Here is a 27984-nt window from a genome sequence, read left to right on the forward strand (position 1 = left end):
TATGGTATCACCTCATCCTACTGACAGCCATCTACCAGAATAGTTACATACTATGGCAGAGACACTACAATTCATTTATGAAGCCTCGGTCCAACAGTGATAAAAGGTGGAGTACGTCCGAGGCATGATAGACGCCGCTTCTTTGCATCCTCATTGAAAAGCATAGACACAGACACAGATGCACATGTTCTCTCTGTCTGAAGGTAAGATCTGAACCTGGGTCTTCATGATTTTAAAACTGGTCTTCTATCCATCCCATTATCTCATCCGGCATACATTTTTATGCCTTTTTTTGTGTAGCTATGCCCCAAAGATTGAATATGTGGGCCATTTTCATTTTTTGCTATAATGGATAATGATATCAGGAATATTTTCATACCAAGAGGACTTTTTGTCCTTTCAATAACATCTATAAAGTACAGTTATAGTAGTCTGATCACCCGGTCAAAGAGTATAAACAATAATTTTGTAGCTCTTACGAGGAAGCACATCTCCCTTTTGCTAGAGAGGTGGGGGACTACAGGTGTATGATGTCATATATGCAGTGCCTGGCACAGAGTAGGGGCTTAATAAATGCTTATTTCCTCCCTTCTATATACAGTCAGATGTAGAAACTGTGTCATTTGGGTTTGTGTCACAGGTTTTCTTCATTACAAAGGAGATATTACTGTGCTGTGAAAACAAAAGGTGTTAACAAAATTTAAAAGAATTTGGGAGCTCTCATTGTATATATACTTTAAATGGATTATTTTTATTATTATATGAGCTTGAATTTTTATTATTATATGAGCTTGAAAAACATCAACAAATATGAACCTTTCCTTAAGTAAAAAAGTTAGAAGGTTCTATATGACGTGATAAATCTCTATTATAAACAGTTTGGTTTAAGAAACATTAAATACATTTTAGATTTCTCATGGTAGCTGCTCCCACACAACACTCTACCTCTCATCTCCAGGCCTTTTGACTCTCTGCCTGTGCCCCATACCTAGCATACCCTCTCTTTCCATCTCCACCTCCTGGCTGCCCCAGTTTCCTCCATTTCTCAGCTTAAATAGCATATTCAGAAAGTCTTTCCCAATCCCCTTCAGCTGAAAGTACCTTCCCCTCTGAGCTTACCTACCTTCTACTCACTATATGTCCTGTTAGTACTTTGTTACTTACATGTCATCACCTTCATTAGAGTGGGAGCTCCCTGAGAGCAGGGACTGGTTTTGCCTTTCTTTGCATCCCCCAAACAGGATGGTGGTGGCACATTGTTGTTGTTGTTACGTGACTTCTGTCCTATCCTACTCTTTGTGACCCCACGTGGGATTGTCTTGGCAGAGATATTGGAGAGGTTCGCCATTTCCTTCTCTAGTCCATGCAGATGAGAAAATTGAGGCAAACAAAGTTAAGTGACTTGCCCAGGGTCACACAGTTAATAAGTGTCTGGGCCCAGATTTGAACTCAGAAAGATGAGTTTTCCTGACTTCAGGTCCAGCACTCTATCCCCTGCGCCACCTAGCTGCTCTGACAGCATATTGCAAGTGCTTAACAAATACTTGCTGGTGGACTAATAATTGATTCCTCTCTAACTCCACATGCATATGTCTGTATCAAGATGGTAGCCCCTTGCATGACCTTGGAGTTTATAACAACTGCGGTAGTAATAAATAATCATTCAGCAAGGGGCTTCAGAGGCAATGAACATTTATATTTAGACAAAAGCAACCTGTGTGCCTAAATACGGAAGTGGAAGGTCTATGCGTCCATAGCAATATTAATGCTAACCCACAGCAACACTAAATAGGTCATTTATTCCTTCTGTAATAGTCTCTTCCTTTCACTGCAAAACTTTCAGAAAGAATTTAGGAATTCTCATTGTGTGTGTGTATACATACATATATATAGTATGTATGTATATGTATATACACATATACACACATATATACATACACACATATATGTATATTATTTTTTATTATTACATAAGCTTGAAAAACATAAACAAATCTGAACTTTTCCTTAAATAAAGAACAGAGAGGGTTCCATCTACACCCAATGTCTCATCACCTCATCACCCATTCAGTCCCTTGCAATCTGTTTTCTGCCTCCATCTGCTACGACAAGGTTGATTTTTTTGGGCCCTCATCCTCTTAGCTCTTTCTATCTTAATACTGTTGCCCCTCCCCCTCCTTCTAAGTGCCCTCTCTGCTCCCTTGGCTTCTGAGACACTACACTTTCCTGGTTTTTCCTAGAGTATAAGCATGTAACCTGTGTCACCTTGGCAGGTCAGCCTCTCTGAATCTCAATTTCCTCATCTGAAAATAGAACATGAAGGGAAATGAAACAAAGAGGGAGACTAGGAATAAGGTTCCCGAACAAGTTTAAAAAAAAAAAAGGGAAGAGAGGCCAGAAGAGATCACAGACAAGCAGGGCAGCTTTGAAAGTCCTACGCTGAATGTATTTCCTGCTTAGTAAGAAAACAAGCTCTACACAGACAGGGTTAGAGTTTCATATATGAGTCCCTCCTTCTGTTCTACAGTAGATATAGAAACACTCATTTTATTTGGTCTTTCTTAAGTTTAAAGTTTTTTTTAATCATTGTTAATTTAGAAATAGCACCTAACCTATGTGAAGGCAAGGGCGGCCTCACATTTTTCTTCATATCCCCAGCGCCTGGCTCAGTCCTTGGCACACAGTTGGTGCTTACTAAGTGCTTAGTAATTGATTTCCTGTGACTTTTCTAACTGCTTGTCTCTCCATCAGTTCAGTTCTTCCTGCTGAGTCCTTGGTGTTCTTCAAGGCTTGGTCCTCCTCAGCCCTCTTTTCTTCTCCTCTCATTCTTGGAGTGATTTCATTCACTCCATTGCTTCAGAAACTTTCTGGGACCACAGGGCCCTAGATTTGGAGCTGGAAAAGATCTTGGAGGCAATACATACCCCGTTTTACAGATGAGAAAACTGAGGGCAAGAGTGCGTAAGTGACTTGCCCAAAAGTAGTTGGGCACACAACAGTGAGTGATGGAGATTTGAGATCTGAACCCAGGTCTTCTGATTCTAAAGTCACTGTTCTTTTCAGCATCCCATGATGCATTTCTACCCAGATTGCCACACAGACCTTTTCCCCAAACGTCCTGCCCACATGTCAAACTGCCAATAGGTCATCTTTACTTAGCTGTCTCATAGCATATCAAATTCAATACGCCCAAAATCAAGTGTCTCTTCTTTCTCCCAAAACCAACATCCCTTTCTGACTACTCAGTTTTAATCAGTGGTTCCATGATTCATTAAATCACCCTTGTTTATAGGACCTTGCTGTTAGCTTGTATTTTTCTATTTCTCCTTTCTTTCCCCCCATAAATCATTGCCAACTTCTGCTTTTTCTACCTCTGCCATCCCTCTGTCAATCTTCTCCACCACAGGCCCACTGCCACCATCTCAGAGACAGTTGGTGACACAGTGGGTAGAGCATCAGATCTTGGGTCAGGAAGATGTGAGTTTGAACCCTGCCTCAGACACTTATTAGCTATGTGACCCAAGTAACTTCACCTTTCTTAGCCTCAGTTTCCTCATCTGTGAAGTGGAGATAATAATAACACCTAGTTCACAGGAATGTTGTGAAGCTCAAATGAAATTACATAAAAGCAAACCTTAAAGAGCTATGTAAATCTTATCTATTATTTTATTACTATTATTATTTTTGGTCTCGACCCTCATTACCTCCCATCTCATCATGATAGGATCACAGACTTTGAGCTGGAAGGGAGCTTAGAGGCTGTGGAGTCCAATGCCTTTATTTTAACAGAGGCCATTAAAACTCTTCAGTAGGTCTTCACTGCCTCCTGAATGAAGTTCACACTCCAAGGTTCTCTATACTTCTTGCTGCACCCACTTGGCTCCACTCCAACTGGACTACCTACCATCATAGGACCATAGACTTAGAGCTGAAAAGGATCTGAAAGGACAAGTCCAACCCCCTCATTTTACAGATGAGGAAACTGAGACAAGGAGGTAAAGTAACTTGCCCTGGGTAACAAAGCTAGTGTCTGAGGCAGGATTTGAACCCAGGTGTTCCTGACTCCAAGGGCAGCCCCCTAAGTGCATCTAGTGCCCACCCCTCTCATGCTTCTCCTGTATGCCTTTTCTCTCATTACCCCTATACCTGGAGGGCCATCCCCACTTATCTCCATCACTGCAAACTTCCCCACTTTTTAAGACCCAGTTCAAATGCCCTCTTCTTTCTCATGTTTTTCTGCCTATCCTTTCCCCCTTAACATTTTGCTTATATTTCCCTTCCACACTTATCCTGTATTATTTTGTGCAGCAGTTATTTGTGCCAAACACTACTGCCAAACCATGAACTTCAGGAGGCCAGGGATAGTGTCCTACATAATCTCATCTTTCCCAGATCATAGGACAAAGCTAGTTCTTTCACCAGACCTGAGGATTTATCAGTGCTGGGAGTTCTGGGTTAGAAAATTCCCTTTATCAAAGCTTCTCTGCAATATAGTCAATAGGTGCAGGACCTGACTTCTTCTTCCTGACCCCAATGCAAGCTCTCTATCCACCACATGCATTTAGTAGGCACTTAATAAATATTGGATGATGATATTGCTGAAGACAATCTTGACTTGAAGAAAGGCAGTATGGCATGGTGGATGGAGACTTGGCCTTGGAGCCAGGAAGACCTGGGATTTAGCCCTTCCTCTAAGGCACATTGGCTGTGGGACCCTGGGCAAGTCACTTAACCATTTGGTGACCCAGGCAGTTACTCCCTAAGACTCTAAGTTGCAAAGGAGCTTCCAACCTATATTGGTAGAGGAAGCCCCCTGTCCTTGGACTTCCTGATGTCATTGAAATCACTAGTCCATACCTATGCTATTACTGAAGATAGCTGGCTTTCTACAGCAGTCTTTTGCAGGGGTCTACATTTAATTGATGCCTCTCGGTGTTCCACAGGTAACACTACTTTAAAGCAATTTCAAGGTGTGTTAGAGTCAATAAATAGCCTCCTCTTCTCCTGATCCAAACACAAAACATGAGAACATGTGTTCAGAGGGCACCTACATTAATTAGCAGATCCATTCTGTTAAGTGAATCAGGTTAATGGCTCCTGTAGTCAGACTAGCTCTTAACTGGATTTCTACTCAGTTAAGAAAATCTCCGGAAGACTCTTAGGAAGATTTCCTCGGTTGCTCCTTTACTTGTCATGGGTGGCAGGTGCCACCTTCTGGCTGTTTGGGGATGAATGAGAAAGAAGAATCTAGCCACCCACACCTTGATCCAGCCAGTAGAGTTGGTCCTCCAAAGCATCACCGAGGGGCTGGCTTCCTATCATGAAGTGTTCCTGATATTCTAATAACCATCTGGAGCCATGAGAGTCTCATCTACCTACCTGAACAGATTCTCCCTTCTGTGAAGGATGGCAGGAGGGGAGAAGATTAACATACATCTTTTATTGTCCAAGTACATCATTTTTCGTAGAACATAATCTGAATCCTTGAAAGGAGGAAGAGAAAAGAGATTTCAGCGCAGCTAAAGTTAGTCGCCTGTATGTTCATGTACTCTTCTGATTACCCTCCACCTAGGAGAGGCATAGAAGGGGTTGAGGGGAAGGTTCAAAGAGAGACAGTATGGCTTAGTGGCTAGAGGGCTTGCTTTGAAGCCCGGAAGACTCCACCTCTGATACTTGCTGGCTCTGTGACAGAGCTAATTAATCTCTCAAGGTTCTAGACAACTATCTAAGAGTTATCAGCTATTGAGGTGCTGCCCTGAATTGGTGGAGGGAGTTTCACCTCCTTGGGGTTCCTCACACCAAAGAAATCTCAGGTCTAGTCTTCTTCCTTCTCCTTCACCATTGGGAGGATTATGATGTATGTCCCTGAAGTGCCATTTGTATTTGCACCCATGTTCTCTATTGCTCTGTGGCATAATGAGAGCCTGTCCAGGAGTCAGGATGACCTGGGTTGAACCCATATTGGCTGTGTGTGTAACAATGGGAAATTCACTTAACCCTCTTAGATGTCCCAGGCACCTCTCAAAAACTATGAATTCTTAGAATCATAGCCTTAGAGTTAGAAGCAAACTTAGAGACCATCTAGTCCTGGGATGTCCAACACTTAACCAAAGGGCCCTATGCAGCCCCTAACACTACCAAGTGTGGCCTGGACCAGATTAAAATGTTTTTGGGAAATATTTAACAGAATAAATAAAAATACAATAAAACACAGAGAACGTTAAAATGTGGTTTTCTAAATCCACATGTACTTACAGAGATCCTTATGGATGGTTTAGTGGCCTCTATTTCTATTTGAGTTTGACACCAGTGATCTAGTCTAACTCCTTTATTTTGCACATGGGGAAACTGAGGCCCAGAAAGATTATCTGCCTGGCCCAAGATCCCATAGCTAGAAAGAGGCAGAGCCAGGATTTAAACCTAAAGTCTCTGACTCCAAAGCTGACCCTCTTTGCATTATAACACATTAGTTCATTTCCATTGGCAACAGGAATTTCCACACAGGGAGTTCCCTATGCTATTGAAATCACAGGTCTGGTCTAAAAGAAAAAGAGAAGAGGGAGGAAAAAAGGATTAAAAATTGATCCGGAAACACTTTTGACTAGAGAGAGTGGAAAGAAACTAGAGATAACAGATATTTCATATACAAACATAATTCTAAAAGTGAAGCCAAGAAGCCTTTCCTGATTCCCTCAGTTGGTGCCCTCCCCAAAATCACTGCATGCTTTGCACACATATTTCATCATTTATTTTTTAATATATTGTTTCCTCTTTGTAGAATGTAAACTTAGTGCTGATGATACACAAACAGAAGTGAGACATCTAGTTCCTGTCCTCAAAGAGCTTACATTCTACAAAGGGGAAACAATAAAAGATATCAGCAAAAAAATGAACATTTTTTTAGACAATGGGGGTTAAGTGACTTGCCCAGGGTCACACAGCTAGTAAGTGTCAAGTGTTTGGTCTGAGGCCAGATTTGAACTCAGGTCCTCCTGACTTCAGGGCCAGTACTCTATCCACTGCACCACCTAGCTGCCCCTAAAAATGAACATTTTCAAAAGAAAGAAAGTAACCTTCCCAGAAAGCTTAGGAATTGGTTAGCGCAATTATAACAGTGAGCCTTGAAGTCCTCACTGGTCACTAGAAGCAGCTCTGCAAGCCTACCAGAAGAAGTCTTAACGGCCTGCAGCTACCAAGAGAAATATGTGACCTCTATTGGAAGCCCTAGGAGATTCCAGCACTGGACAGCTGCTCCTGAGTTCTTGACTAAGTTAGACCTTGGACAGCACTTATGTGCTGATCCCATTTCCAGTAGCTTCCAGATCTCTAATTTACTGCTTCTAAACTGCTGTAGATCGAAAAACTAGATAATCAAGTTTGTTAGAAAGCTATCTAGCCCAAGTATAGTTTCATGATAAGGGCTTGTGAGGTTACTCCCATGTATAAATTACAGAAACCTTTAGGTCTTGGACTCTGTGCCATTTATTTTGTGTAAGCAGAGGGCTTCTTTGCTTACTTCCTGATTCTTGGTTATGTTCTGAATTATCTTGGCTATGTTCCAAATACAATAAAAAATTTGGAGCTGACAGCAATCTTTGAGAAAATCCAGTATAGCCACCTCTTTTTTTAGATAAAGAAACCGAGGGCTAGAGGGGTAAGGTGATCTGCCCAAAGTCACACAAGCAGTAAGTAGCAGAGCCAGGAAACAAATCCAGGTTCTCTGACTCTAGAGCCAGCATTCTCTCAAATGTACCACACTGCTTGAGTGACCTCTGGCTAAGTGAGGTGCTATTACAGTATGGTTAAGGCACAATTTCTAAGTGTTTTGATACTTAGCCTAGCCAGTTTTCACCCCCATTTGTGGACAACCACAGTGATTTCTCCAGGGATATGCTGGTAAATCTTTAACTACAGGCTGTCTGAAAATTTACAACTCTTAAGCTTAATCTGCACAATTGGCATTTTCTCCATCACTTTCTTAAGTCTAGACAATCAACAAAACAATAAATCAAGCTCTGATTTGTAGTGTTTGCTGATTTCTGAAGCATAGAGTCTCACCCTGAAATTTTAATAGTTGGCTCTAAAGAAGGTTTCATGAGCTGGCTCCAGAACACTCCAGGATTCTCCTCTCTGGACTCATTTGGAACTTCATGTTATAATAGCTGTCACATTGTATTTAACTTTAGATGTGAGCTTCGATGTTTTCTTGAGTCCTTCTCCTCACCCATCTATGATCATAAACTCTTTGAATACAGGGACAGTGTATTCAACTTTGTGGGATCCTCTGGGGTTTCTATCATAGCAAGATGTTCATATTAGGTGCAACAGACCTTTGCTGAAGGGATGGATGAATGAGCCAACAGTTCCAACTCTCTCCCATGGCGATGAGCTTAAACTTAGCAATGTGACTTTGCAATTCATACAAAAAGAGTTTTGGATTTGATTTCAGAGGGCTTAGGTCCAAATTTTAGCTCTGTCACTGACCACCTGTGTGGGTCTCGGCTTCTACATCTGGAAAATGAGGGGGGGTCTAAGTGACCCCAAGGTCCCCTTCTAGCCATAAGTCTATGAATGCTAAAACAAAATCCAAACTATCCCCATAAATTTTTTTTAAATCTCTCCATAACAATACCTCACAGTAATGTGATTAAAAACAATGGTTTATACCCCTTCTTATGCATGTGGAATTCTCATGAAGACGAATGGAAGTAATACCTCTAGAAACAGAAGGAAGAGGTTCTTCAATGAAAATAGTAATATTACTTCACATGTCTATATTGATTTATACTTTTAAAAATTATTTATAACCCACACATTAGAACCAATTCCATGAGAGGGTATATTAGATGGCTGGGTCACCTTTAAACATTAATTCATATATATACCTTGTATGCACACATGCAAATGCTGTTTATATGTTGTCTCTCCCATTAGACTGGGTGCACCATAAGGACAAGGACAGCATTGCTTGCCTTTATATCCCCAATGTTTAGCAAAGGGTCTGACACATAGTAAATGTTTAATAAGTGTCTGTTGACTGGACTTGACTTAATGAAGGTATATTTCATTCTTCACTAAGCCCCAGAAAGGTTGAATAACCTTCCCATGATCCCAGGGCTATACATAACAGAAACAATATATGCAGAATACAATATGTAACAGAAACAAGGCAAAAACCCAAGTCTTCTAGCTCTAGTCTAGAGTTCTTTCTATTAGAACACATTTGTCTCTCAAATATAATCCAGGAAGATCACATTAGATCATAGATCCAGGATCCTTTCTGGGCTTGCACAAGAGATCCAGGTACGAAGATGTCTCCAATGAACACCAGCTAAATTCAAAAGTACTCCCATTTACACATAACAAAAAGCCAACACTGCTCACATATCCTAGAAGCCTAATTCTATCCTGCACTACTTACCTGGTCTGGTCCAGGTTCCACCAGGAAGGTGGTAACGTTCCTGATACTAGGTGCTACAATGCGGAGCCAGCTAACAGCAGTTGCTATCACATGCAAGATGTGTTCCCGGCTGTGGACATAGTGGTAGGCAATACTAAATGCATTGGCCACACCCTGTGGAGACAAAACCGGCTCATTTTTAAGAGCAGAAAAATAATTAGCATGTACTGATTAGAACGATGCCATTTAAAAGTCATGAGACCCCTGCCAGATTTGGCAAGGTTGGTCTGGTCTGTTTTGTCCAGTCTCATGGGGATAAGGTACTGTTCAAGGGTGTGGGGAGTTCCAGTATAGAAACTTTCTCAGCTGATGCAGAGTTGTCTGGGATATCAAAGGTGAGGTGATTTACCACAGCTGGTAGAAGTCCCAAGCAGGACTTGAACCCAGATTTTCTGACTCCAAAGCTGGTTCTCTATCTGCTATGCCTTGCACCTCCAATACAATATAACACAAAGCAGTGATTATGAACACTACCTAATCAAAGACAGAAACTTTAAAAATGTATCAATGGAATGGAATGGAATAAATATGTGTCCAATAGAACCCCAAATACGCAGAAGTTTAGTGTGCGATAAACTTAGTTATATTAAACATCAGGGAAATGAATCCTTATTCAGCAAAAAACATTGGGAAAAATGAATGTCAATATGATGAAAAATGAATTTAAGCCCATCTCTCATGCCTGTTGACCCCATACAGTTCTAGCCATATGCAATGGGAGACAAAGGGGGTGGCAACGTCAGAAACTCTTCAGGTGAAGGGACTTCTGAGGGAGATGAAAGACAGGACTAACAGCCACACAAAAATACGAGGGCCTCCATGGACCAGGTGAGTGCAGCAAATTAGGATAGCCTGCCTGCGGCTCCAAACTCTGCTATTTGCCCCTGGGGCTCTCAAATACATCCCTAAGGATGATGCAGGTGGAGTGTCAGAACCATTACCAGGAGAGATATGCAGCCTGGGCTGTTCCTAAATCAAATTCACACTTTGAGTGGGCTCTCCCCTTGTTTAAGGAGTTTATCAAATACAGACACACAGAGAAGGGAGGTACAAATATGTACCAATTCTCCCTTCCCCCCAGCTCCCTCCCCACATGTCAGCATATAGAAGACGCCTATAGAAGGGGAAATTCGTACAATGCAGATGTGCCCTTACTTAAATGTGTTTCTTCACACTAATTAAGTCAACCCTATCTAAATCTCTATAATATGGCGAACAAGTGGTCATCCAGATTTTGCTTAAAGGCTTCCAATGAGGGGAATCTCACTGTCACCTAAGGGAGACCATTCTACTTTTGGAGAACTTCAATAGTTCTTAGAGAGGCAAAATTGGGCTTCATGCAAGGGAAAATTTCTAAGAACTGTTGGAGGCCAAGTCTATGTCTTACATGTCAAACTACCTTTCCTATTGGACAGTGTGTCAACCAATATCATCGGATCAGCATCCATGGAGCGTCTTTGCTGTCATTGATGTCAGACCAAACCATTGCTGAAGTAGCTATTACTTGACATTTGCTATTGAATTATTTGAAATTTCAAAATCTCTTCTTTTTTTCTGATATTTTTTCCTATCAGTCATGTGACGTCATAGAAAAATCTTTGGATTAGGAGCAAGGAAGCCTGGATTATAGTAAAAAAAAATATAGACAGATTATATAGATAGATATATAGATAGATAGATGGATGGATGGATGGATGATGGATAGATAGATGGATAGATAGATACATAGATAGATAGATAGATGGATGGATGGTTGGATGGATGGATGGATGGATAGGATGGATAGGATGGATAGATAGATAGATAAATATAGAGATATAGAATACTGATCTACCATTACCTAGCTGTATGAGCCTAGACAAGTTGCTTCCTTTATCCTCAGTACCAGGAAGGTGCTGGACTAGATAACTTCTAAGTTTCCCTTCTAGATATAGTGGAAAAAGGACTAGATTTGGCATCCTATCTCTGACCATCTCTCTAGTCCTCGGATTTCCTCATCCTTCATAATGGGGATAAAACAGCGCTAACTTCACAGGGCTGTTAACATGGGTCAAATGAGATAACCTATGGACACCACTATCTGTACATGACCTATGATTATATTACAGTGTCATTTATTACAAATAATTTGAATATATTTTCACGTTGGATTTTGTATCAAATTCAGAATGATTAAAGAAAAAAACTAAAAATAAGAAGACAGTTAACCTGATACTTTTAATCCATTCACTAATGCTCAAATGCACTGGGCGAGTCTTTGCGAAAAAGCAATTGAAATCTGAGAAAAGAACAACTGCTAGTTTGCTGTGCCCTCTGTTGGTCATTTCTTAGAATTGCACCTGAAGGATGGCTCTTTTCCTTTCCAGGTCTGTCCGAAGTGCTAAACTACCTTTGGCTTTGTTTGTTTGTTTGTTTGTTTTTTCTGTCTTTTTTAGTTTGTTTTGTTTAAACATAGGTATGGTTGGCTTACAGACAGCAAAAGTTTTACTCATCTCTGTCTCCCTCACATTTCCTTGAAGAACCAAACCTCTCTGGTGTTTGCATGCATCAGGTTCAATCTTGGGGACTTTTCAATAGTTCTCTCTCCTTGGCTTATTCCTGGCCCAGAATTTCACCTGGGGACATTGGAATTTGGCTTGTATCTATTTCTATATAAAAAATAAAGAGGGCCCACATCTCCAATGCTTAGACTAGCAAAACATCAAATACAGGAGAGGCTTTATTTAACCCAACAACAAAAAATGCTATGGACACATAAGTGAGTTCATAAAAACTCAAACAGCTCCTTTTCCCTTTCTTGTGAAGCTGGTGAGATTCCACCTCACAGGGATCTATATAGAGCTCCAGACTTATTTTAATCCTCACCTTGAGGGTAAGGTTCACTGCAAAGGGATAGCATCAAGTCTTGCTAAAGTCAAGCAAATCTCTCTTTGAGTTCCATCTTTCCCAAGGACCTTAATAGTCCTCCAGACTAATACTACTATGTTGGTATTGAGACTTCTTTGCAAGGCAGATACACTTGGGTTTGCTAGAGATTCTGCTTCCTTCCCTGGACCTGCACAGTCCACATAACTCAGTACCAGTGAAGGGCTTTCTCCTTCTATCCAATGCTGCTCCTCTGCTCCAGTTCCATCTTGGCCCAGAAACTCCCCCACTTGGTCTAGACTTGGTAAAAGAACTCCCTACTTAGTCCTTACTCTCCATTTGCCCCTCTCTATGAACCCCAGGCCACCCAGACCTTATCCAAGGTAATCAGGAGACAGAAGAAACTGTCAGTGGGGGCACACTTCTCCCTTTACCTTTTCTTTTGTCTGAAACCTAGGGCCACCCAGACCCTCTCACCCTTCTCCCATGCATCCCCTCATCCCTTTGCTGGCTCCTGGGCCACCCAGACCTTGATGGAATTTCTAGGCAGAAAGAACAACATGGCTGCTCTCACCACTTGGATGAGCTGGGAGTTGACAACTGTAGTACTTTTAATGAAATGGAAGACTGCTAGCCTTTTCTATCTGCCCTACCCCTGTCCTAAGGTCCTCTGAGTCTTGCTCCCTGATCTGCCACTACACCCTCCAGAGCTGCCGGCTCTGCCATCTGACCTCCTGATGCGCCTTAGAATGTCTGTTCCTTGCCATTGGCTCCATCATTGTTCCCTTAGGAATTCTGGGCTTTCATGTACCCTACAGCTGAATGCATTTATGGGCATTGTCTCCTCCAATTAGAGTGTGAACTTCTTGAGAACAGAAACTATTCTGCTTTTTCTATTTGTATCCTTAGCTCTTAGCACATCATTAAGCACATAGTAAACCCTTAATAAATGCTTTTCATTCATTCATTCATTCATGGATGCATGCATTAATTCATTCATCATCTTCATCTGCAACTAGTTTCCTGATCCAGCTGGTTCCTTGAATAGGTTATGTGCCTACAGAAACTTCCCTCTGGTCAACCAAATCTATGTGTATCCAACTGGCTCCTTTCTAATGTCCTCTGTCTCTATTTGTGCCCTGTACCTCTGCTTTCCCTTTTAAAGGGATAGTCCAAGGGTGTAGCACAAGTGTATAAACTGGCTGCATATAATCAGTCATTCTTAATGTAATATCAGTGGAACAACCTAGGACAAGGCAAAAAATTTACACCTTGTCAAGGAGCCATCTCTGTTCCTGACCAAAAAAATGAGTATTTCACTTGATAGAGGGAGCCATCATGAATGCCAGAGCAAAGCCCTTATCAAGGTGGCAATGAGGACCTAGGACAATACCTGGAGGTACCTACTAAGTTGTGGAGCCCTACTATGCTATTAGGTGAAGACGCCATCATCCACTTAGCCATTCTCTTACTGTTACAGAAGTTACTTACAGCTGTTTGCAATAGCACATAAAGCAGTTACAAACACCTTTGCCTTTTTATGATATTTTAGGACAAAGCCTTACAATGCAATCATTGGGTCAAAAGGCATGATTTGACCTGTGATTCACCGAACATTGCTGTGTTGTGTTTCAAAACATGTGCACAAATCTAAGGTCTTACCAACAATGTGTTAAACCCTGATGCATTCCTTGTTGGGTGAGTTTGCCTAATGTTTGAACCAGTTCTTTTATTTTGTTTTTTGTTACCTTTTTGTTAGGTTTATTGCATTTTGATAGTATTAGGAATTATCCATTGTTATTAGTCCTTTAGTGATTTATTTTTTAAAAAATTTTTTTATTAATTAATTAATTTTTAGTTTTTAACATTCACTTTCATAAGATTTTGGGTTCTAAATTTTCTCCCCATCTCTCCACTCCCCCCACCCCAAGACAGCATGCATTTTGAATGGTTCTCCCCCAAATCAGCCCTCCCTTCTATTCCCCCCTTTTTTATCCCCTTCCCCTTCTATTTTCCTGTAGGGGCAAGATAGATTTCTGTACTCCATTGCCTGTACATCTTATTTCCCAGTTGCATGTAAAAACAATTTTTAACATTCGTTTTTAAAACTTTGAGTTCCAGGGGCAGCTAGGTGACACAGTGGATAGAGCACTGGTCCTGAAGTCAGAAGAGCCTGAGTTCAAATCCGGCCTCAGACACATAATACTTACTAGCTGTGTGACCCTGGGCAAGTCACTTAACCCCATTGCCTAGCTTAAAAAAAAAAACAAAACCAAAACTTTGAGTTCCAGATTCTCTCCCTTCCTCCCTCCCCACCTATCCTCATTGAGAAGGCAAGCAATTCAATATAGGTCATGCATGTGTAGTCATGTAAAAACTTCCATAATAGCTATGTTGTGAAAGACTAACTAAATTCCCCTCCCTCCTATTCTGCCCCCTGTTTATTCTATTCTCTCCTTTGACCCTGTCCTTCCTCAAAAGTGTTTGCTTCTGATTACCCCTCCCCCAATCTGTCCCCCTTTCTATCATCCCCTGTCTCTTATACCCTTCCTTCCTATTTTCCTGTAGGATAAGATAGATTTCCATACCCACCTGAGTGTGTGTGTTATTCCCTCCTTAAGCCAAATCTGATGAGAGCGAGATTCACTCATTCCCTCTCACTTCCCCCCCTTCCCCTCCACTGTAAAAGCTTTTTCTTGCCTCTTTTATGTGAGATAATTTACCCCATTCTACCACTCCCTTTCTCCTTCTCCCAGTACAATCCTCTCTCACCCCTTAATTTTATTTTTTAGATATCATCCCTTCATATTCAACTCACCCAGTGCCCTCTGTCTCTGTCTCTCTCTGTCTCTGTTTGTGTGTATATATATATATGTGTGTGTGTGTGTGTGTGTATACATACATATATATATATACACACACATATATATATATATACATATTCCCTCCAACTACTCTGATACAGAGAAAGGTCTCATGAGTTACAAATATCATCTTTCTATGTAGGAATGTAAATAGTTCAATTTTAATAAGTCCCTTATGATTTATCTTTCCCGTTTACCTTTTCATGCTTCTCTGGAGTCTTGTATTTGAAAGTTAAATTTTCTATTCAGCTCTGGTCTTTTCATCAAGAATGCTTGAAAGTATTCTATTTCATTGAATTTCAATTTTTCCCCCTGAAAGATTATACTCAGTTTCGCTGGGTAGGTGATTCTTGGTTGTAATCCTAGTTCCCTTGACCCCTGGAATATCATATTCTAAGCCCTCAGATCCCTTAATGTAGAAACTATTAAATCTTGTGTTATCTTGATTGTGTTTCCACAATACTTGAATTGTTTCTTTCTGGCTGCTTGCAATATTTTCTCCTTGACCTTTGGGATCTCTTTCAGAAGGTAATTGGTGGATTATTTCAATTTCTATTTTACCCTCTGGTTCTAGAATATCAGGGCAGTTTTCCTTGATAATTTCTTGAAAGATGATGTCTAGGCTCTTTTTTCTTATCATGGTTTTCAGGTAGTCCAATAATTTTTAAATGATGTCTCCTGGATCTATTTTCTGGGTCAGTTGTTTTTCCAATGAGATATTTCACATTGTCTTCTATTTTTTCATTCTTTTGGTTTTGTTTTATAATTTCTTGATTTATCATAGAATCACTACCTTCCATTTGCTTCATTCTAATTTTTAAGGAATTATTTTCTTCAGTGATCTTTTGGACTTCCTTTTCCATCTGGTCAATTTTGCTTTTTAAGGCATTCTTCTCCTCATTGGCTTTTTGGACCTCTTTTGCCATTTGGGTTAGTCTATTTTTTAAGTTTATTGTATTTTCTTCAGTATTTTTGGGGTCTCCTTTAGCAAGCTGTTGACTTGTTTTTCATGATTTTTTTGCATCACTCTCATTTCTCTTCCCAATTTTTCCTCTACTTCTCTTACTTGCTTTTCAAAATCCTTTTTGAATTCTGCCATGGCCTGGGACTGATTCATATTTTTCTTGGAGGCTTTGGATGTAAGAGCCTTGACTTTGTTGTCTTCTGGTTGTATGTTTTGATCTTCCTTGTCACTAAAATAAGATTCTATGGTCTGAGTTTTTTCCGCTGTTTGCTCATGTTTCTAGTCAATTACTTGACTTTTTAATTCTTTGTGAAGGTAGGGCTCTGCTTCCAGTGTGGAAGGTGAACTGTCCCAAACTTGAGGGATTTTGTGCAGCTGTTTTCAGAGATACTTCTAAGGACCTGTAAATGTTCAATTCTTCCAAGGTGGTTTGATCAAAGGTGAGGTGTTTACTCCTTTTTTGGCCTGTGCTCTGGTCTATGAATGACCACAAGCACTCTTTTCTGCTTTGGAACTGTGAGGAAGATTCCCTCTCCACCACCACCACAAGCTCCACCACACCAGCACTCCTCTTTGCCCCAGGACTGGGACCCAGATCCAAGCAAGGGCAAAGCAAGAGAATCCTGCCTCAGCCCCAGCAAAGAGATCCCTGCAATCCCCCTCTTATCAGCCACTCGATTTCCCCTCACTGTCTATGGGCCAAGAGCTCTGGAAGCAGCTGCTGCTGCTGCCTTCCCAGGGCTGCACCAGGACTGAGGACGGACCATGCTCTTCTCTCCTCCAGGTCCAACAGACCTTTCCCAATGACCTTCTAAGATGTCTTTGGCGTTCATGGGTTGAGAAGTCTGAAACCACCACAGCTGCTAGTGATTCAGTCCCCTGAGGCCTACTTTGGGTTTGCTGGGGCCCCATCTTTGCCTGTGCAGCCCAAGCTGAACTGCGCTCCTCTCCCAGCCTGGCACAACAGACCTTTCAACCATCCAGATTGTCTTGTGATGAAAATTTGTTTCACTCTGTCTCTTTTGGGTTCTGCTGCTCTAGAATTTGTTTAGAGTCATTTTTTTACAGATATTTGGAGGGGTTTAGGGGAAAGCTCAAGCAAATCACTGCTTTTACTCCACCATCTTGTTAGTGATTTCTTTTTGCAAGACTATGAGGTTGGTTTTTTTTTTTTTAAGGATTTTATTACAGGATTATTAGGTATAAATGTATTTTAAATTTATATTCTCTCACTTTATAAAGAACCCTTGGAGTATCATGCAATCCTCTTGTTTGTTTTGAATTGAACTTTGTCCAATATCGTTAGTACTATGGCAGCTCTTCTCTTTGGTGTTTCTATTTGTTGTTTTTAGAAAAGCATATGCGGAGCCCAGCTCTCTTTGGATTTCTCATTCTGCCATCTTGACTGGGAAAGCCACTATGTTATCTTTGATGCCAATATCGGCACCCTTTTTTGGCAGTCAGATTTGAAAATTCCAATTCTTGGAAATTTTGGGAGGTGAATTGGACATTTCCAGTTGGATGGCTTGGAGATGTCTCACACGCAATATGTTCAAAATAGAACTCGTTATATTTTCCCCAGATCCACACCTCTTCCTAGCATCTCTGCTGCTTTTGTGGGCACCATGATGTTTCTAGTCACCAGAGGTGACTTCCCATTTAGAAGATTGGCAAGGTCAATGGTAATGCTCATCCTGGGGTGTGTTGCACAACATTTGGGTATACCTGACTCATGCTGCATGTATGCCCACCATGCCAGTCATGCAGGTTCACCATCTTGGAGTCAAACTTGATTCATCACTTTCCCCACATGTGCCAGGTGTTGATTCTATCCCCACAAGATCTCTTGCATCCAATCTTTTCTCTCCACTCATAGGGTCTCCTCCCTAATTCAAGCCTTCATCATCTCTCCTCTCCTCTGAAATACTTTGATAGCTTCCTAACTGGTCTCTCTACTCAAGTTGGTCTTCTGGACAATGCATCCTCTTCTAAGTACCGAAGTGCTATTTCTGACCATGTCACTCTCTAACTCAAGAAGCTCCTATGACTCCCTATTGCCCCTAGGATTAAGTGGAAATGGCTTTATTTGGTATCTGTAGCCCTTCATAATCTGGATCCAGCCTGCTTTCCTAGATTTATTCCATATTCTTCTGGATGTATTCTATGGTCCAGCCAAACTGCCTTACTTACTGTCCTTCACACCCAACAATCCGTCTTGGCTTCTGTGCCTTTGCATCTGATGTTGCCCATGCCTGGGATGTGGGTCCTCCTGACCTCAGCCTCTTGGACTCCCTAGCATCCTTCGGAGCTTCATTCAAGTACTACTGCCCACTTCAGGCCTTCCCTGATCTCCCAGAGGCTTGTGCCTCCCCAGACACACAAAAATTATCTTATATTTAATTTGTCTGTATTTTGCAACTACTTATATGCATACATGTTGTTTCCTTGAATAGAATACAAGCTCCTCATTGAGGGCAGAGATCATTTTGTTTCTCAGTTTGTATCATCAGGGTCTAGTACAGTGCCTAGCCTACAGTAGGCATTTACTCAATGCTTGTTCATTGATTCATTCCCCTTTGCATCTTCTTTCCCCTAAAATTATAAAACTCAACATAAGGATTAGACCAGTATTTTGTGAGGCTAGAATCCATTTTTAACCCCACCTTGAGAATGGAAAGGATTTCTGATTACTTAGCTGAAAAAAAAACAACTACAAAGTAAATTCTTCCTTAAGTAAATTTCTATTTTAGCAAGTTCACTTTCTGATAGTTCAATAAAATAAATTGCTCCCATCCCTCCCTTCCCCCAACTGAAACTAAATAGGTCTCTTATTGGCTAATTTCCTTAAAAACTAAGAAATGAATGGTCAACTGGAACACAAATTCCTCCCATCTACACAGGTGAGACACCTTAAGTCATGAATGAAAAACATATTCAAGGGATAGAACAAAGGCTGGATGCAAAGCTACTAACGTGAGCATCAATTCCACCCTGAAAATTTCTTAGATCTTCTTAACGTGTTGTAGCCTTCTGTCATTAGAATATAAATTCTTTGAGGGCAGGGACTATCTTGCTTGTATTTGTACCCACAGTGCTTAGCACAGTGCCTGTTATATGAATAAGCACTTTTATCTTTCCTGCTCTTTATCTAATCTGTCTTTTCCTCTAGGTCTCTCTGTTTCTTTCTATTCACTCCAACATAGAGAGCGTTCACACTGACATTTCAATGTTTCTACTACCTACCTGATAGAAGCTGATCTCATGAGTTACAAAGATGCTTTTTCTGGAGGTATCCCGTAGGGTGTCTACTCCCAGGATCCCAAAGCTTCTCTTGTAAGCATCCTCAAGAGGGATAGCCAGGAATGACCCTTTACAATCCTTTTGTTGACGGGCAGGGTTCCAGAAGTGGATATTTCCATGCTTCTCAACTTGTGGGACATGGATTGGCTTTCCCTGATCCACCACTGTAAAACTAAAGGGCAGAAAAAAATGAAGACCACAAAGGGAAGGATGGCGTTTAGAAGGAGCTAAGAATAAATCAATTTCAAAGGTAGAAATCGTCCATTTCCAGTATATAAATATATAGACATCTTTGATGTTAGAGAAGTAAATTTAAAAATGATAGTCTAGAGATCCTGACTTAAAAGAAAAAACAGACCTGTGATTTCATTGGTATAGAGGATTCTGAGAACCAGTTGTTAAATTTTCAGTGTGAGCATTTACATCTCAGAATTTTGCAAATGCTACCAATCAGGTTTTGATTTCTTGTTTTGCTGATTAGACTTAAGAGACTTATTGTGTGGAAGATCCAGTTGTTAAAACATTCCCTAACACACCCCTGACTGGAACTCAGGTCTTCTTGACTTCAAGGTCAGATTTCCTCAAAGGAGGAGAAGTACTTGAAGTAGATAATAAGTACAGAATAACTAGCTTCCAAGGTAGAACTGCCAGGATAACTGAATTATGAACATGCTGCCCAGTCCCTCTTTTGAGGCTCTATCTCCAAAGAAGAAAGCTAGAAATCTAGGAAGTCATCTCCTAAGGAGATAGAAATTCTTTCCAAGATAGGTAGACCACTTTCCATAGTGGTCTAGGAGTAGCTCTGCTATTAGACTGTCCCTGGTGAAGAAGAATGTTGTGCATGAGACTTATGTGGTTTTTCTCTCTCAGACTACTTCAAGGGTTTTGAAGCTACTTCATTTAGGAATGAGAACTGCAGAAGCTCAAGGGAAGAGGAAATGAACCTCCCTCCCTTGGGTCCTTACCTGATTCCTTTCATGTCCCGGTAAAGTGCTTGCTTCAGGAGGAATGGGGCATCTTCTATGGTACAAGCCACATTCCTCAGGAGGACTTTTCCTCTCTTTGGCATGGTTTTGTTCTCTTCCAAGAGGGCAATGTAGGCACTAATCTTCTTGTTGTTGCCATGGACTTCAGCATCCTAGAAGCAGAGGGATGACCTACACTAGCTCCTGACCTGCCCCCATGTAGGGATGTCTCCCCTCTTTTTTTTTTTTCTAGATAATTCAGGTTAAGTGACTTGCCCAGGGTCACACAACTAGTAAGTGTCAAGTGTTTGGTCTGAGGCCGGATTTGAACTCAGGTCCTCCTGACTTTAGAGCCAGTGCTCTATCCACTGCACCACCTAGCTGCCCCTCCCCTCTTTTTTTTGTCAGTGAGTTAGCTCTACTAATTGTTTCTCTAGAATCTGATGATGAATAGGAGACGTGGTACCATTATGGGGCAATAAAGACTTGACTTCAGAATGTTGTTGCTGAAACTTTCCATGTAGAGAGGTAGATGTCAACCTCCCTTGGGGTCATAGGATTTAGAGCTAGATAGGACTTCAAAAATCATTTAATCCAACCCCTTCGTTTTTCAGGTCCTGAACCTGAACCCCAGAAAGATTTTATCTTGTATGCTTTGATTTCTATATTAGAATGCAAGTTGATACAGGGTGGGTCCTGTTTTTGCTTTTTCTGTATTCCCAGTACTTAGCTTTACAGTACTCAGCACAGTATTTAATAAATGTTTGATTGATTGATTAATTCTTAGTTCATAGGTAAAGCTTCAAGGGACCTCTGGGGCCATCTTGTCTAAACCTTTCATTTTACACATGTGAAACCTGTGGCCCAGAGATGTTAAACGATTTCTCCAAGATCATTCAGTAGTAAGTATTAGAGGTAGGATTGGACCCCATAGCCAGTGCTCTTGAGTTGCCTGAGGGTACTGAGAAGTTAAGTGATTCGCCCTTTATCATATAAGTTAGCAGTACTAAAACTCAAGTCTTCCTGACTCCAAGGATGGCCCTTTATCCAAGGATGATGACTACTATGCTAGCTGCCTCTTAGCTGGAGGCAACAGAATTGTACAGCCAAATGGCCTCTGGATGGCGCTATTAGTGCACAGAGGGCTGGGAACTCGAGTCAGGAAGACCTGAGTTCAAATTTGACTTCAGACCCTTACCAGCTGTGTGACCTTGGTCAAGTTACATCGCCTCTATCTGCCTCAGTTTCCTCAACTGTAAAATGGAAATAATAATAGCATCTCCCTCCTAGGGTCTTTGTAAGGATGGAATGAGATGACATTGGTAAATTAGCAAGTGCCTTGCATAAAGTAGGTGCTTAATAAATGCTTGTTTTCTCCCTTCCCTCCCTGCTGCCTTCTAAGTGATGAAAGACTCAAACCTTGAAAAATGTCTTTTAAGCCCACACAAGGTAAATGGTTTAAAATGGGACCTTTGCTTGGCCATGGACATTGCTGTTGCTAGTGCAAGGTGTTCTCAAGTTACTGGTCAAAGGAAGCCCTGTGAAAAGTCTTAATTTGGAGGAGGTCAGGGCAAAAAGTCATTATCTTTTCACTAGTATTTCTGGGACACACAGGGATGATCAGAGGATCACAGAGCTAAAACTTGAGAAGGCTCCAGGGGCCATCCAGCCTAATCCTTCATTTCACAGATAAGGAAACTGAGACCTCAGGAGATTCAATGACTTATCCAAGGTCACACAATGGCAGAGCCAGGGATTCCAGGATTCCACAATGCTTTTTCTGTCCAAGTCTGCCAGTGTCCCATCCATGCCCCTCTTACTCTCTACTTCCCCCCAACCCCCGAACTGACAACTCTTCTGGCTAAGCTTCCCTATCCCTCCGGTCACCAAGGACACGAAGGGACATAAACAACACATCTGCAGTAGCTGCTGAGGATTTTTCTGCAGCATCCTTGCAGCCGCTGCTACATCATGGAGTTGAGCCCCCAACTACAGTGAGGATCTTTTTCCCTAGCGAGCTCCAACGGGAGCACATACCTCCGTCAGGGCCTTGAGGACTGCCGCGTACACGGGCTCCAGGCAAACCCCACTGGTTTCAGCGGCTTGCTGGATCCTCCGCAGCCACTTGCGCCGGGCCATGTTCCGGAGCTGCTCCGTGTGGTTCCGCGTCAAGCTCATCGTCAGGAATTCCACCACGTTGTCAAAGTCTTCGTTTTCGTTCCCAGTAAGCTCGGCCACAACCAGCTCGATGTAGTTTCCAAACTGATTTGCGTCTAACCTCACTTCGTTGCCAGGGTGGCGCCTTGGTAGTTTCATGTGCAGTTTTGCTAAAGAGTAGGAGTCCCAGACCACGAGCTGTTAAAAGTTCATTCATCCATGTAATCTATCCCCCCTCCCCATCTGCCGTTCTGCATGAGCTTAGGGAATAAAGTGTTTGTAGGAGGGATCATAGCCTCACAAATCTGGAGCCAGAAGAGACCTCAGGATCCATCGGGGCCAACAGTCTCATTTCAGAGAAAGGGAAACTGAGGCTCAGAGAGCTTACATGACTCACGGTCACACAAGTAGTAAGAGACAGAGGGAGGATTTGAACCTAAGTCCTCCGATTCCAAATACCATACTGCCTCTCCCATGGTTTAGGAACTCAATATCTTCAGAGACTTGTTTTTGTTCCACCTCAAAAGTCAGGTTTCTCAAGCATGTATTAGAGCACAGTTTAGCATTTTCAGGGAATGTTAGCTCTGACCTCGATAGCTACTTAAAGTTTCCAGCTCCCTCTCCCAACTTCCCCATCTCTATAATCATTTCCTTATGATTTGGTCAGGGCCTGTGATTTCACTGCTGGAGGGAACTTCCGGTGAGGGAATGTCTCCTATCTATGTACAGTGACATCTGCGCTGTACCATGATAATATTAGTATTAATAATGAGGAGGAGGAGGAGGAGGGGGAGGAGGGGGAGGAGAAGAAGAAGAAGAAGGAGAAGAAGAAGAGGAATTTATATAAAGCCTACTATGTGCTAGTCACTGTGCTAAGCACCTTACAATTATTATCTCATTTGATCCTCACAACGAGTCTGTCAGGTAGATGCTGTTATTATCCCCATATTTATATAGGAGGAAACTGAGGCAGACAGCGGTTAAGGGACTTGCCCAGGGTCACACAGCTAGTAAATGTCTGAGGGTAGATTTGAGCTCAGGTCTTCTTGATTCCAGGCCCAGCGCTCCACTATGCCTCCTACCTTCCTACTATAAAATGATAATCATATAAAATCAAATAATAATACAATATGGATCAAAGAGGAAACTTGAACTGAGGCCTTCCTGAATCTGAGGCCAGCTCCCCTAGATGACTCTAGTATTCTATCAATCACTCCCTCACGAGACCTCAGAATTATTCCTGATAACTCTTTTGACCCTACTTTTGCAATGTTGCCGTCACTTTGTGGCCACTATGCTAATTTGGCTTCTCGTCACGACATGAAGTGGATGACACCGCCATCTTTCCCATGCACGGACTTGCTCAGGACAATCTCCTCACCTAAAGCCCTGTCTCCTCTTGAGTTGACCTGGCCAAGAACCACGCAGCCTTCAAGGCACGCTGGTGGTTTCTACAGCGGGCAGAATGCTGGACTTGGAGTCAGGAAGACCCAAGTTTAAATCTTGTCTCAGACACAGCAGCTGTGTGACCCTGAACAAGTCACTTATTCTTCCTGTACCCCAGTTTCTTCACCTATATAAAATGAGAGAGTTGGACTCCATGGCTTCCAAAGTCCCTTTCAACTCTAAATCTTTCCTTAAATCTCACCTTTTCCATGAATCCCTCCCTGATTAGCCAAGCCATAGTGCTCTGGGCCACTGAACTCCTATTTTGCTCCTTGCTTGCATCACTCACTGGGCGCTTATCAGTCCATAAGCATATATTAATCACCTACTATATGCCAGACACTGGGCTAGATTCTATGCTACAACAAAAATGAAACAGTCCCTGCCTGTAAGAAACTTATACTTTTTTTCCCATTGGGCAATGGGGGTTAAGTGACTTGCCCAGGGTCACACAGCTAGTTAGTGTTATGTGTCTGAGGCTGGATTTGAACTCAGGTCTTCCTGAATCCAGGGCCAGTGCTCTACCTACTGCGCCACCTAGCTGCCCCAGAAACTTATACCTTAACAAGATTGTATTACACTGTCAATTACCTTTTTGTATGGCTGGTTAATGGCTAGCATTTTTCCAGGGCCTTATGGTTTGCAAAGAGCTTTCTGTAGATAATTTCATTTGATTCTTAAATTAAACCTGTGAGGTAAATGTTACTGTAATTATCTCTATTTTTACAGGTGAGGAAACCAAGGCTCAGAGAGATTAAATGCAGGAATCAAACTCAGGTCTTCTTGACAAAGTCCAAAACTTTATCTAGTGTTCTACCTAGCTGCCTATAGAGCTGGTCTTCTCATCTGTATTTTAGGGCTTTGGGGGGAAGGTATTATGTTTCATACTCCTTTCTAAACTCCATAGCATCTAACACCATTTTTTAACACATAGGATCAGAGATTTTGAGCTAGACTAGTGTCAGAGGTGGAAACTGATTCTGGAGACTGCACTTGCTTGGAGGCAAAGCCAGCTGAGTGCATGCTTGGACACTTCCTACCCAACTGGGAAGCAAGTTTACACACCCAAGGACTGACTCTGTCCTCTATGGCCAGGCTCACTAAATCTCCAAGTGTTAAGTTTTCCTCCTAGGTAATGCATTTTTTTTTTATCACCTCAGTTGTCTCCCAAGGTTGGAGAACCTGAGGTCTCTGCTGGCAGAGAAAAAATTCTCCCAGGTGACATACTGGATCTTTGGAACTCTAGTGGTAAACTGGGACATTCTGGTGGCACCTCCAGCACAGGGGTAGCCGAGGACCTTTGGCTGTTCTCAGCTCATTTCAGAGTCAAAACAAGAGTTTCATTCAAGCTCAGGAAGTATGTAATTCCATTGTATGGGTAACAGTGTTCCTGGTGTTAAGAAGGAAGCTGCTTGGAATTTGTGGCAAGGGATGGGGGCTCAGGCCTGTTGCAGAGAAGTTTTTAACCAGGAATAAGGAGGATTTCAAGGAATGGGAAAGATCGCTAGCTAGCCAGCACTCAATGAACCAATCTACAAATGCTTACTGAGAACCTGCCAAGGTACAAGCGCAAAAAGCCCAGGGTTTGGAATCAAAGGACTTAGGTTTACATCCTGGCTTGGCCTCTTATCACTTCTATGGCCTTGGGCAAGTAACTGATGCTCCCTGGGTCTCAGTTTCCTCTTCTGTAAAGTGAGGGAGTTGGATATGATGGCCTCTGAAGCCCCTTCCAACTCTAAACGACCAAATTCAAGGTCAACTCCATGCCATAAGAAGGCAACAGATAAAGGACTAGAGTGAATGAACCCCATTTTAGGGGAGTTAATGTCCCCAAAGAATGCAAAGGAAAATGAAAGTAGCATGAATGGGACTATGTCTGCTAAAGAGGACTCTGTGACATCAGGAGAACAGACTACAGAAATCTGGCGATGGTAGATATGGAGCATCCCCTGGGAAATTCTGGAGAAGTCGTTTCTTCCGTCACATTTGGCCTGGGATTGAAATTTTCCCCAGGACACATGGCTGTCTTCACCTTCCCTTTCACTTCTGTTTGAGTGTTTAGTTGTTGTAGTACACAGAGGTGCACAAAGGGATAAAGAGTGGACGTCTCTGCCCTTCCTGCAGAGTGCCCGCATGGTGGAGGGCTCGCCTGCAGGGGTATTGCTGGGACTTCCCAATCCCTTCTTGGTGCCAGAGGATGATAGATCCAAAGCTCGAAAGGACCTCAGGAGTTATCTGGTCCAACCCCCTCATTTTACAGCTGGGGAAACTGAGGCTCAGAGAGGTGAAGTGGTTTTTCTCAAGGTCACACAGCTGGGTGTGAGGCTGATCAAGTTTCAATTCTCATTTCTCTGATCGTGGAGGAAGATTTTTTTATTTAAATTGGGAGATGCCAGAGTTTGTTGATCATCTGTGACTTCAGGGATTAATCATTCTTTTAAAATGTTCCCTTTTGAGAAGTTTAATCTGCCCAACCCAAAACCTCTCTTACTGAAGCCAATCAATATTCACCGTCTACTTGCCAACCTGTGGAGCTACCATCACAGGCCACAAGAGGGCGCTCTTGGACAAGGTAAATGGTCCATTTAGAGCTGGAAAGAGATTTTGTGACCCAAACCCCTGATCTGACAGACAGCACTGAGACCTGGAGAGAAGCAACTTGGAGCAGCACAGGTCTGGAGCTGGAAGGGCTTCAGTGACCCTGAGCAAGTCCCCTAAGTTCTCAGCCTCAGTTTTCTCATCTGTAAAATGAGGACAGTTGGATTCCGTGGCCTCTAAGGTCCCTTCCAGCCCCAAATCTGTGACCCCACAATCCATTAAGTGCGTTGTCTCTTTTACAGATGAGAAAAAGGAAACTCTTATGAGTTTGAGGAGGTTAAGAATTAGAGCCAGGATGTGAACCCAAGTCACCCGAGTCTAGATTCAGTGTGTTTTTAGCTACGTTACGCACCCCCCCACACACACACCCATTTTTCCAGATTTGGAAACTGAGGCAAGAAAGAGATAACTAACATTTATGTGGCTCTTTAAAGTTTGCAAAACGTTGTATATATATTGTCTTGTTTGATTCTCACAACAACCCTATGAGGAAGGTGCTATTTTAATCTCCATTTTACAGATGAGAAAACTGAGGCTGAGAGAGGTTAAATGGCTTGCCTGGGGTCACACACTTAGCAAGTGATTAAGGTAGGATTAGAACCCAAGTCTTCTCATCTCCAAGTTAGCTCTCTATCGCCAGTGCCACCCTGCTGATCATCTGTAAGGTTTTCTATAGGGATAGGGATAAGGACTCAACCTGTGATTTCATTGATTAAAGGGAACTTCCAGGTGAGGATGCTCCCTTCACCAATGCATATCAGCACCTTCTTTGCAACTCGCAGTCTTAGAGACTGGCCAAGAGTCAAGAGAGGGTAAGAGATTTGCCCAGAGCCACACAGCAAGATTGTGCTGGAGTCGGGACTTGAACCCAGGTCCTCTTCCAGGCCATCTCCCTCTCTCTTCCCTACGCTATGCTGCCTTTCATGAACTAAAATGTCCGGAAATCCTTTTCAGCTTTGAAATTCACATCCTGATTTGGGACCACAAAAGACTGATTTTGCTTCTTACCAAATCCACATGTCTATGCTTCCCTTCACTGTGTGAAGTAGGTGCTTCCTATCAAGCAGTTCAGCTGTGAAGTGACGGCAGCCTGCAGGCAGGGGAGTGGCAAACACCCGTGGCGGCTGTTGGCCAGGCTCAACAGAGAAATAGGCCCTTGGAGAAGCAGTGATCCCCAGCCTGGGGCCAGAGCCCACAGAAGATCAGGGACAGAAAGGAAAGTTCTACTTATAACCTTACCTGACATATGAGTATGCGTGTGTATACATATATATGTGGAGAGACAGAGACAGAGAGAGACAGAGACAAAGAGATAGAGAGAGAGAGAGAAAGAGGGAGGGAGAGAGAGAGAGGAAAGAGAGAGAG

The 27984-nt window shown here is 42.2% G+C and overlaps 1 protein-coding gene across 1 annotated transcript in view; it reads right to left on the reverse strand.

Annotated features, from left to right (window-relative positions):
• The window catches only part of EFCAB5 (EF-hand calcium binding domain 5), a 127968-nt gene that overhangs the window by 9315 nt on the left and 90669 nt on the right, over positions 1-27984 (reverse strand). Inside the window, exons 14-18 of the mRNA XM_027861707.1 lie at positions 22456-22745; positions 20419-20591; positions 19397-19625; positions 9422-9574; positions 5380-5483 (exon numbers count right to left, since the gene is read on the reverse strand). Of these exons, the coding sequence (XP_027717508.1) occupies positions 5380-5483; positions 9422-9574; positions 19397-19625; positions 20419-20591; positions 22456-22745 (949 nt within the window). The remainder of the gene's footprint in view (positions 1-5379; positions 5484-9421; positions 9575-19396; positions 19626-20418; positions 20592-22455; positions 22746-27984) is intronic.

The sequence above is a fragment of the Vombatus ursinus genome, unplaced genomic scaffold (assembly GCF_900497805.2).
Source record: "Vombatus ursinus unplaced genomic scaffold, bare-nosed wombat genome assembly UNPS02014768.1, whole genome shotgun sequence".
Lineage (NCBI taxonomy): Eukaryota > Metazoa > Chordata > Mammalia > Diprotodontia > Vombatidae > Vombatus > Vombatus ursinus.